The sequence below is a fragment of the Gallinula chloropus genome (genome assembly GCF_964237585.1).
Source record: "Gallinula chloropus genome assembly, chromosome: 13".
Classification (NCBI taxonomy): Eukaryota; Metazoa; Chordata; class Aves; order Gruiformes; family Rallidae; genus Gallinula; species Gallinula chloropus.
The window spans coordinates 15,556,115-15,568,336 of record NC_140098.1 but is presented as its reverse complement, the minus strand read 5'-3'; the positions used below and the strand labels follow the sequence as shown (position 1 = coordinate 15,568,336).

General features: G+C 56.2%; 1 protein-coding gene across 1 annotated transcript; it reads right to left on the bottom strand.

The window, feature by feature from the left end:
- Positions 1-436: 436 nt before the first annotated feature.
- KIAA0513 lies at positions 437-11,411 on the bottom strand (the record flags this gene model as incomplete). Its single annotated transcript, XM_084269909.1, has 11 exons — positions 437-2,357; positions 2,459-2,553; positions 2,831-2,911; positions 7,187-7,264; positions 7,571-7,649; positions 8,211-8,251; positions 8,719-8,926; positions 9,625-9,695; positions 9,859-9,932; positions 10,273-10,372; positions 11,074-11,411. 11 exons carry the CDS (start codon positions 11,409-11,411, stop codon positions 2,308-2,310), a joined length of 1,215 nt encoding a protein of 404 aa, XP_084126035.1. The 3' UTR covers positions 437-2,307.
- Positions 11,412-12,222: the final 811 nt, after the last annotated feature.

The window sequence follows — 12,222 nt, the reverse complement described above, 5'->3', positions numbered from 1 at the left end:
GAATCTGAGAGGACACATTATTATGATTTTTTTTTAATAAGATACTACTGAGTAATTGATTTTTAAATACAGTGAAATCAAACGTCCTGAGGCAGGAGCAGGATCCCAGCTCGGATCAGCTGGTGACTGGCAGAGCCTGAGCGCACAGGGGGAAGGAAAATAAAGATTAAATCCCCTTGGTGTGCCTAGCTGGCTGCAGGGCAGGCACTAGCATGGCTTTAAAAGGTGCATCAATTTTACCCTATTAAAAAAAAAAGTAGGTTATTGAAAGGGAGAAGCTGGCAGGGGCTGAGCTGGGGAAGGCACCACGGGCTGTCGAGGCTGAGCAGGCAGCATGGAGAAGATCAGTCTGCTGAGAACATGGGAATGAGCAAGGAAGTCAGTTTTAAAATGATTTATTCCAATCTCTCTCACCCCATCCTTCGCTCAGTCCCAATCTGGAAGTTTGTATGGACACCTTTGATTTTATTTTAATATATTTTTATTTTATTTTTATATATATATATATATTTTTTTTTAGAAAAATACACATGCAAATAATATATATTTCACTGCTGAACCTTTTGTCATATTGGAAAAAATAATGATAATAAAGAAACAAAGCAGGGTTTGGGAAATACCCAAGTGGAAACAGACCCAGGCATGCTGCAGGGATGGGATGGGATGGGATGGGATGGGATGGGATGGGATGGGATGCAGGTCATGGCACTGAGCTGACTGATACCTGTAGTCCAGCACATCCTCTCCATCAGAAAGGTGTTCATTGGGGTGAGAGGATGCTAAAGGAGACTAATGTGCATCCCTCCCACCCCAAAAACCCCATTCTGCCCAGGTTTGGGAATTGCCAAGGGAAAGCCAGTGCTGGATCTGATCTTTCTACAAGACCCACCATGGAGCAGAGTCCCAGCCCCAGCAGTAAGGGAAGCCCAGCTCAGGTAAAAGCATCACTTTGATGCTAGGAAATGACACTAGAAACTAAGAGCTACACAGAAAAATCCCTGGGATGCTCTTCACCTTATGGGATACAGCTGACAGCTGAAGCCTGGACAATGTTTTTGGGGTGAGAGTGAGTGCTGAACCCTTGGCTGCACGGGGCTGGGGTTTCCTCCTGCTCCAGGAGCACGTAGTTTGGAAGGGAGCAGCAGTGTCCCCATGTCCCAGCCTCTCTGGAAACACCATGCCAAGGTCTGAGGGGGAAAAGAGATGCCCTACCCAGCGGGTCGCTGGAGCAGAGCAGGGGATGTACCCACGCCGGGGCTGTTTCAGGCTGGATTGATGACCAGCTGGAGCCAAGGGGCTGGGGAAGGAGAGGGCAGCGAGGTACAGCCTGGGGAAGCAGGGAGACCCAACCAACAAGCTGGGAGGCTTTGGGAATGCCACAAGCCCTGACACTGGCAATGCAGCGGGGAGTGGGAGCAGGGGGGATCTGCCTCCTCTCCCAGCAGTTCAGGTGATGCTCCTCTGCCTGCTCTCCCAGCAATCCCACCCAAGGCCATGGCTGTTTTCCTGCTGATCTGGGCTGAGGATACAGAGCAAACCAGTGCTTTGTCTTTGCCCAGAGGTACAAAACCACACGGGCAGTGCAGGGAAGGGCTCCTGAGGGAAGGATTACCTCCAGCTCCCAAGGAGCCTGACACAGAGGAGGGCAGCAGCACTCTGCCAGCCCCATCAAGCTCCCACACTGCCACATCCCTGGCCAGTGGTCACATCCCTGGGTACACACCACAGCCAGGCTGACCCAGAGCTTTCCATATCCCAACCATCACCATCCTCAGCAGGCAGCTCCTGCATTGCCCTGTGCTGCAAACCCCTGATGCTTCACTATGGAGCGAGATGGGTCAAACCAGAGGGCAAAGTCTGCTGCTCCTCACCCCCAGCAGTGGCTGGATGCAGCCCCCACCATCCCCTCCCACATCCTTGGTCCAGCTCCAGCCTCCATCGTGCTCGCCCAGCAGATGCTGGCAGGGAAAGGCAGGAGGAGACTCACTCTTTTTGCCTTTCTCTTGAGGTTTTGCTTTTTAACTGACAAAATACACTTTTGGGACTGTCTACTCTGAAAACAGATGCAAGAGGGTCTGGCAAGGGAGGAGGGGGGGGCCGTTTGGCTCCTATTTCTACAGGCTGCCTGGGTGCAGCTCTAAAGTTTGGTGGATGATCATGCAGGTTTTATTGCAGCTTGTGTGAGATTTTCTTCCTTTTTTTAAGCAGCCCAGCTTCAGTTTCAGGTGGCCCCAGGGGTGGGTTTCTCTCTCCCCTCCCCACCCTCTCTGGCTGTCCTCTCTCTGCCGCAGCATGCCGGATGGGTGGCTATTCGGTGGCCATCTGCTCAATGTGGTCGCTGAGCAGCTTGTATTGCTCTGCAGAGGAGAGAGAAAAGGGTGCTTGGGGGGTGCCAAAGCATCCCAGCCAGGCAAGTGGGCTCCATCCCTCTGAGATCTCCCCTGGGGCTTGCCCCTACCTTCATCCAAATTGCCGATGGTCGCCTGCTTCTTCAAGAAGTCACTGCAGAGCTTCTTGTTCAGGCCAAACGCCAGCATGTTGTGAATGAAGGTGCTGAGGGAAGGTAGAGATGCTCTTGGTGAGGGAAAGGCCGTGCTGCCCTTTCTACCCCCCTCCCCACCTTCCTCTTCCTCTCCACAGCCCCTTGTACCAGGCGCTGGGATGATGCTGCGGTGCCCAGATTTGCAGTGTCAGGGGCAGAAGCATCATCCAGCATCCTCTGCACCGTCAAGGATGTGTTCCCATTGGGGAACATCTGCAAGGTGTCCCACCCACGGCTGGCAGGGACACCCCATGGCCGCAGGAGGGACGGTCCCCACACCCTGCTCACCCCAGCTGCCCGAAGGTGATGTTCTCGTTGAAGCGGAGGCTGTCGTCACGCTCCTCCTGCGTCATGTGGCACCACTTCTCCCTGCAAGGCACAAGCCCATCTGGCTCTGCTGGCACCCTGAGACCCCCTGCCTGCAAACCCACCCCCACACACACACCTCTCCCCAAGCCTGAGGACAGGAGGGTACCCAGAGCCCCGCAGCTGCCAGCCCATGCACGGTGCTGGATGAGCTTGTGCTCCTGCATCCATCTGCAGATCCCTGGGGCAATGTGAGGGACACCCCAGGAGAGTCTTCTCTGACCCTGGTTCTCTCTTGAAGGGATGATGGAGAGCTAGGGAACAGCATCAGCCTCTCCAGCACTGAGGTGGCATCTCACCTTCCATGCCATCGCTTCAGCAAGGAGGGTAGAGCAAGGAAGCAGGAGGGCTTTGCAGCTCTTGGGCTCTGCTGAAGTCCCCCCCCCAACCTGGGAAGGGTCCCAGGAGGGTACCAGGCACTTCTTTCCCCCTGCTGCAGCAGGGCTCTAACTCCCTCAGCAAGCTGCTCCCCAAAATCACCCTGCTCTGACAGCACAGGGAGGGGGTCCCACACTCCTCCCCACCTCCCTGTGTGTGGGGGGCTGAATTCCCAAAATCACAGCGCTGCCCTGAGGATGCTCCAGCCCTGCTCCATCTCCCCAGCAAACACAGCCTTAAAGGGAGCAGGTTTTACACTCTAGATGTTCACAACCATCTTGTGGTGGTGTCCCCATCCTGGTGTCCCACTTGCCAGGGTGGGGGTCCTTTGGGTAGAAAGCCTGTGTCACTGGGGTGACGCTCAGGGGGTGGCAGGGGGGGTGCTCAGTGCATGCACGCTGGGGAAACTACAGCTCTAGGGTGAAGCCAGCCCCATCCCATGAAGAAGTCAGAACCATGAGGTTACAGCCAAGGGTGAGAGGAGAAAAAGCAAGGAAAAAAACCAGGGAAAACAAGGAAAAAACCAGGGAGAGGTAGAAGAAAAACAGCTCTGCAGAGGAGAAGGAAGAGGAGAACACTGGGAGCAGACCAAGCGGGATGGGATGAGCTGTGTTGGGTGGAAATGGGTGGCTGGGAAGAAGTGTGCCTCCCAGTAAATTCAGTGAGGTTTGCTCAGCCCCAGAGTGTGTTTGTGCTGGTGGGACTGGAAAAGGATGAGGCTGAGCCCAGCCCAGCCCAGGCGTGTGAAAGATGCTGAGCTGAGCATCGACCCAGTCGGTCTCCAGGGCTGAGCTTGCTCATGCTTAATACGGCTCTGGAAACTTCTACAGTATGTTTAAAGGTGTTTGGGAGGAAAAAAAATGTATCATAAGAATAATAAAAAGTGTTAATTTCTCCCAGATAAAGTGTATTCACCACAGCAAATAAGAACCACACGTCCAAATCTGGAGGCTGAAAAGAAAGGAGAAGAATCAAACCCAGGGGCACTGAAATCTGGAAGCAAAAACTTCCCAGACCTCACTGGCCCTCTCATTGCAGGGGAGGCATGCCTGTAACTAGGGTTGTTTTTTTTTCCTGCCTTTTTATGTTTTTGAGGGAGGAAGGAGGGAGAAAAAACTAAATCAAATCATCAAAGTGCCCAGGACCCATTTCTGGTTTGTTATTTGGGAGCAACGTGCCTGGGAAGGGGGGAAGCCCAGATGTGGCTCTGCTCAAACCCTTTAATCTTTATTAAAAGGTGGGGCAGGGGTGTGTAACCCCACTAACACCTTGTCCTGTGTCTCAGAGTACCCAGGAAAGCCCCAGAGCTGGTGGGAACTGTGCTGGTGAGACATGACTTCACCCTCTGCAGTGTTCCACCCCGACCCCAGTGATGCTCCATCTGAGCAGCCTTTGAGTTACTCAGTCCTTCACCACGGGAAGATTTTACTGCCCAGCTTCAGAGAGCTCTCATCCTCTTCCTAACACCATCCCTCCCAGTGATTTGCTCTGAGATCTAACATCCCATGCTCCAGCAAGGGAGCGATGACTCTCCCTGCTCTCCTATCCCAGCTTGGAGAGTGGGTGGATGAGGATGCTCTGAGCTTGGTGACCCAGAGGACACGCTGGAGATCACAGTGTGCAGCCCTGTCTGTGTTTATCTTTATACCCAGAGCTGGCAGCACAAGGGAGTGTTGGACAAGAATAAATAGAAGGACCAGCGTATCCAGCTGGCAAAGGATCCTTGGCACATCTGTGTGGCAGCAGAAGCTGGGAGCAAGCAGGAAGGATAAGAGAAGGGAGTGGGGGGGATGGATGCTTCCTCCACAAAGAGACTCAGTTCATGTCCAAAACCTGCCCAGGGAATGGTTTCTGACACAAGCCCTTGGCTTCCCCAGCAGCTGAGCACCTGATTCCCAGTAAAGCATCACAACTGGAAACCAGTTGGCTTGCACCAACGTGAGAGGAGCCCTTCTAAACCTTTCTGACCCTTCTGAGAGCAGGATGCATGTGAGGGTGAACCTCCAGCAGCGGGTCCTTCCCCAGCTGGGGAAGGGCCTTTTAGGACCTCCCCAAAAAGCACTATCCCCCCATCCCCAGGGCAGGATTTGGACCTGAATTGAGCGTTGGCCTCTGGACACTAATGCACCGAAGTACAGGGGGCCGGGGGTTGGAGGGGGGGGGGCAGACACACCTCTTCTCCTCTTCCTCCCCAGCGTTCCCTCTGGAGCAGCAGCAGAGACAGGGCCGACAAGAGTGGCATGCAAGACAGAGGGATGGAGGGGAAAGGAGAGAAGAAGAGATGGAAGAAGGTTGTTAGAGGCAGAGAGAAGGAAAGAGAGAGAGAGAGAGAGAGAGAGAGAGAGAAAGAGGAGTTTAGTTCTGGTTTCCCCCCCAATCAGCCCCAGCCCCTGCCCTCCCCACTGAGAAGAGAGAACAAAACCCCTCCCCAGCTCTTGCTGCAGCCCCAGAGGGGGATGCAGCCTGTCAGCCCCAGCGATGCTACAGCCACCCCTGAGAGATGGGCACCATCACCAACCCGTCACCACGGTCCCTGCAGACACCTGCCACGATCAAACACCATCCCTGGCATTCCAAACCCATCCCTTGGCGTGCCAGCCCTCACCAACCAACTCCTCCTGCCAGGGATTTTAATCCTCAATCCAGCAAGCAGCATCCCAACAAGCAGCATCCCATTCCAACATCCTCTCCGGAGGACTGAGACGGGGATGAGGGGGGGTGTCATCACCACCTTCCAACCCCCCCTTTGAGACACTCAGAGAGCTCCAGGCTGCAGCTCCTGAAGCTCTTTGTTAGCTGGGCTGGTTTCTGCAGCGGAGGCAGACTCAGCCATGGGATTAATTGGGAAAGGCACTCGGAGCAGAGAGCAGCTGCCCGCGGCGTATGTCCTTGTGAGACATTTGCTGCTGCTAATTTGGGGCTTAATCAAAGCAAATGCAGTTCTGGTTCCATTACAGTTCGATAGGTGCTTTCAGGGGCTGGCTTGGAAAAAACAGAGAAGCAATCAAGGAGAAAGCTGATTGATCGGAGAGCTGAGGCTGGCAGAGCATCCCATGGTGTGAACTGGGGCTGCCAGGGCTTAGCTCAGGTTTTTGGGTTGGGGGGGGGGGAAAGCAGGAGGGCTGGCTCCTTCCAGAAGTGCCATGGGGGTCTGTTGCAAAGCTCTGAGCTCCTCAACTTTCACCCTGAGAGAGCTCGAAGCCTCCAAGGGCTGGTCCAGCTTCAGAGGGAGGACACCACAGTTGAGAGAGGAGTGAGTTGCTTGAACCCCCACGGTGGGTCTGTGGTTGGGCACGAGCCCAGCGAGCACCTCGCCCACCCTTGCACCCCATGGAAGGGGTGTGTGTGTGTGTGTGTGTGTCTCAAACACCCTGCACCCAGCCACCCCTGAAACGAGCAGCCCTTTCACTTTAGCAGGGTGGATCCCCATCCTCCCAGCCCTCGGGGCCAACCACACCACTGGTCCCCATGCCACACTGCCCTGCTTCCACAGCCCCCCCTGAGGACAGCCAGCACCCAGGGCATCCCCTTCTCCACCACCACACCTCCCCAAAGGGCTGCACCCAGCAGCTTTTCCCAGAGCAGCTTAGCACAAGCACCCCCAAATCTGCTCTGGGGCACCTGGGCACACCTCTAAGTCTTTGTTCTTGCAAAACTGATGCCAAATGAGCAAAAAAAAAACCCCACAAAGCCCTTCATGCTCCCAAACCTCTGTGCAGATCTCATCTCCCCACCCCACAGCCCCGTGGCACCGGCAGCTTTGCAATCACAGGTGGAAAGCAGAGGGTCTCCCCGTGACCAGTAATGTTTGGGGCCACTGGGAGCAGAGGGGAATTCCAGGGGGGGGGGCTGGTGGGGGGGACACACAGCGTGTCCTTCTCCCACGGGGACATGTCCTACCTGGTGGTGGGGGAGCGCTTCCTGCGCTCGCAGTGCACGGCGTCGAAGAAGGCGGCGTTCCAGAACCGCAGGTTGTGCCTGCAGGGAAGGAGGGGAGATGTTTGGGGTGGCCACCCCTATATCTCCCCTGGCCTGGCCACAGGGACAAGGTCCCCCTGCTCCCCAGGGGCCGGGAGATGATTCGAGGAGGGGGCTAAGCAAGCCTGGCAGATCCAAGCCAGTTTTTGGAGCAGTTCCTGCAAACACCCCCCTCAGGGAAGCACCAAACCCATGGTCACCTCTTTTTAGCAGTTTAAAAGCACTCCTGAAATTCTGGGGACTATGTGGGAAGGGAGGACAAACCCCGTCCCTGGGCAGGACCCCCCTCCCCCAGGCAGGCTTTACCAGATGGGCTGCTGCTTGAGGTGCATGTACAGGTAGATCTTCTCCCCTTTCTTCACCTCCTCCGGGCTCTGCACGGAGACTGTGGGGACACATGGTGACATGCTGAGGTCTGGATGTCCCCCCACCTCCTTCCCACCCATGCACAGACTTTGTGCCCATCCAGTCCCAGCAGCTGTGATGGCAAGGTTGATGGACAAGGACTCGTCCCCAGCACATCCCCAGCAGTATGATGGGGAGCTCTGGCTGATACCAGCCTGGATCAAGGAATGGATGTCCCAGGAGGATGCTCAAGGGACTGGACAGCTGGCTTGGAAGTACATACAGCTGCCAGGGGCACAGCTGGAACAGCATGAAAGGTCAGAGGGGGTGGTTGCCCAAACCTCTGTGAGCTGGTGCTGCTCAGGACAAGAGGCCACCTGATGCTCTTGCAGGACAGGAGCTGCGATGGCTCCAAATCAGGGAGCTGTGAAGGCTCCTTAGGAGCGCTTCTCCAGGAGCTCAGAGGAGACAGCATCGGTCCTTCCCCCCCTTCTCCCCACACCACACCTCTGGCCAAACCAGCAACCTTGTACCAGTTCCAACCCTCCTTCCCTGGGGGTGCCATGCCCATGCCTGCTGCAGCACCGCGGGCTCCACTCACCCGTCTTCCTCAGCATCTCCTTCGGCTTGTCCTCACCTTCGCTGTGGCACAGAAAGCAGCGTCAGCTCCTGAGAAGCCTGACCCCCCCCCCCCAACAGCCCATAAACCCTGTCCCCCTTGGTTTGAAAGCCCCCCTGCTCCCATGTCACAGTCCCTGGTGGTTTAAGGTGGTTTAAGAGACTGTGATGTCCATTCTGGTCAGGCCCAGCACAGAAATCACCCCACATGCAGAAGACCCTAAAACAGAGACACCATCATCTGGTTGGGGGTTGGACCCAATGACCTCTTGGGGTCCCTTCCAACCCCTATGATTCTGTGATCTCCTGGAACCACATCTCCATGGCCAGGGGACACAGGACCCCCAGACCATGAGATGCCCCATGAGACCAGGCTGGAGACTGCAGTCCCTTGGCCATGATAACCCCTGGTTCATAGTGGCCCTAGACCCAGGAGGTTTCTGGCTTGGTTGCCTTAGGAACATGTGCCCACCCATTGGAGTGATACCCACTCGCTCTTCTTCATGGTAGGACCCTTCAGTTTGGTCTCCAGGCCACCAAAGAAGCCTTTGACGTTCTCTGTCTTGGCTGAGGTGTTTTTCAGCAGCCTCTCTGCAATGTCCTTCTTCTCAGCCAGCCAGCTGTTGGCTGACTTCAGGTACGAGTCGATGCTGCCCGTGGGCTTCTCCTTGGCCTCTGAGGGCAGCGTCTGGGTCTTGCCTGCAGGAAAAGTGGCAGGACCTCAGTTTGTCCCACGGTCCTGGGTGCTGCCAGGTCTTGCAGGACCTGCTCCAAGCTACCAGATGCACCACAGAGACCAGGAGCCAGACAGAAACAGCCCAGACCCCATCCTATCCCATCCCAGTTCCTGTAGGTCTTTATCCTCCCCCCATTTTGCACAGAATTCTGTCATTCTATGATTCTGTGATCTCCTGGAACCACATCTCCATGGCCAGGACTCCCAGACCATGAGATGCCCCATGAGATCGGACTAAAGACTGCAGTCCTGTGGCTGTGATAACACCCAGTTCATGGTGGCCCTAGACCACCATGGAAGAGGTCAAGCCCCCCATGAAGGAGTGACCACCACACACTGAGCGAGAAGCCAAGGTGCTTCTGGACTCAGGGGGGTTCACATCATATCACATCCCCAAGGTTAAGGGAACATCTGGGGATCACCACGTACAAATATTCCTGGCTAAGAGCACTGACAAACCAGCATCAGCACAAGGTAGCACCTCAGTGAGGGTCTCCAGCAGATCTGGACAGCTTTTGGGCCATGGAGGCTCTTTTGTGTTCAATATTGGGGTCAGCCTGAGTCAGCTGGGGTGCCCACCCATCACCCTGCCCATGCACAGGGTGCACCTCACCACCCATCTCCAGCCCAAGCAAAGCCCGAGGATGTGAGCAACTCTTACCCACGTAGTAGTAGGTGAAACACATGGTCATGAGGTTCTTGGCAGGGCTGAAGTCATCCATCTGGTGACACCTGACACGGAGGGAGGGTTGGGATGAAGACACAGCAGTGCCGACCGAAGCAGCCTCATGGGTGCTGCCCTTCCTCGAGACATGGCTTGGATCTCGGGGGCTTTGGGTGGGGGTAACGAAGCCTAAACACACCCACACACCCCTCCCCTCACCCCCCAACTTACTCAAAGAGCACGAGGGCGAACGACTGCATCAGGCGGTAGAAGGTCTGCTCCGAGACGCACTTGGAGTTGCAGCGCTGCGGGCACAAAGCCCAAGGTTTAGCACAGCACCAAGGACAACCACAGCCCCCCCTGGATCCCCCCCCATCGCAGGAGGTGGGCAAGGAGGGTTTTCCTTGGAAATAAGACTTTTCCAAGTGCTGATGGGATTCCCTTTTGATGATAAAGAGATGCCTCCTCTCCCACGTTGCAGCAGCACCTATCTAACTGCCTTGAGATGCTGTATCTCCCTACACCAAAGATCCTCCCTTCCCCTGAGCTCCCCCCAAAACTTCTGCTTTGGGCCATTGCTAAATTCTCCTGCCCAGGCTGCTCCCAAGCCCTGGTACAGGATTCCAGATCCTTCTCTCCCCTTACCTGGGCGCTTACATATCTTGCAAACCACTCCCTGCCCTTCCCGTTCTCGCCGCTGCAGAGCTCCCCAAACCTGGCCTTCTCTTCTTGGTCCAAATCCTCTCTGAAACAGGGGGGGGAAAAAGACAAAAATAATATAAAATTAAAGTTAAGGATGTGGCTGGCATCCTCCAGCCAGCCAGCACAGCTCAGCTCCCCCACACTACCCCCCTTGGCAGGTGCTGTGATGCTGGGGAGAAAGGCAGAGGAAGAGGGGGGAGGAGAACATCTATTTGGTCATCCTCCAGCTCACACTGTTCTTTTGTTCTTCCCTGGCAGGGAGTGGGGGGAAACCAAAGGCAGAGGGAGAAGAGCCAAGGCCAGCCAGAGCAGAAACTGAGCTCCAGAGACAGGCGCTGTGCCCCAGAGGGAAAACAAGCCCTGTTGCTGCTCATCACACCCAGCTTGCTCCATCCTGCCTGACACGCCGTGCTGCAGCGTTAGAGAGACCACAGCGATGGGAGATGGGGGGTGGGGGGTGCAGGGCTTGGGGTGGGGGGGAAGCCCGGGGGGGGCTGCTGTGGGGTGCATGCATGATGGTGATGTTTGTACAAGCAGAGGTGCCCAGCAGGATGAGGAGCTGGAGACCCCATCCAGTGTAGGAAAGGGGAGGAAGAAGGAAGGAGGGAAGTTGGGGGGATTGAAAGAGGAGCTGGAATGTGCCCAAGGGCACACACACCCTGCATAGCTCACAGCACAAAGCTGCGCTGGCCAAGCACAGGGAAGGACACGATGCTCCAAGCAGCCAGATCCCATCCTGCTTACCCCCCGGTGAAGATCTTCTCCACGTAGTGCCGCATGAACTCCCGCCGCTCGGCCGCCGCCTCGTCCCGCGCCGACTCGGTGCTCTGGCTGGAGGAGAAGGACTCGTTGGAGGAGGAGCGCTGGTACCCACCCCAGTGCCTGGGAGAGTCCCCCATGTCGTTCTCGCTGTCTGCCGACTCGGTGGCATCGCTCTCCTCCCCGGCCACGTCTCCTGTGTCCTCCAGGTGCCCGTTGCCGCTGGGGGCAAGGGGAGGAGAGGGGCCCATGGGGATGGAGGCAGGGGTTTCGGCATCAAAGTCAATGAGGTTCCCTACGGGCACGTCCAGGGGGGCCTCCATGGCTCTCCGGGGGGAGGATGTGGTGGTGCCCAGGGGACTGGGTGCTTGTCCTGTCACCCCTCACTGGAGCACTGAGGCCATGGCCAGCGAGGCGCCTGGGAGGATGGGCTGGCTAAGGCAGGCAGGTCCTTCTGTGGGTGGCCAGGTCACCGCAGGACATCTGAAAGACAGGGGAAGGAGAAGGGTGAGTATCCCAGGGAATAGACACCATGAACCCTGAGAGAGGAGACCACAGACCACCACCTACTATGTCCCCGGGGTGCCCATCAGCAGTGGGGAGGGACAGGACACAGGTTCACAGGGCAGGTAGAGCTGGCTGCTCTCCACCAGCCAGGTGAAGCAGCAAAATCACGCAGTGCTCATGTGTGTTCTGCACCCTTCAAGCCTCTTTTCATCTTGCAGGCCAGAGAAGAGACAATTTGACCCCAAGCTCCATATGCCACCTTTGGGACCTGACATCTCACAGCCTGATGGGTGAAACCGGGCAGCGTGAGACAGCAGCTGGCAAACACACCAGTGACTTCCCAGGACATCCCCAGAGAAGCATCCTCCTCTCCCCTTCCCTCCTCTCTGCTCACAGGTTTGCCTGACCCCCTTTGGAAACGGGACCATCCCCAGGCTGGAGCATCCCAGTGTTAAACATGCACCAGTTAAAACGGGAACAGGAAGGGGATGCCAAATGCAACAGCAACTGTGATGGGCTGTGGGTGCAGGACTGCAATTAGATTCATTAGTTTTGGCGTCCAACCCAGACTGCAAAGGCCCTGCAAAGCAGCCACCAGCAGCTCTGCTCTCCGCAGACGGGGAGCAC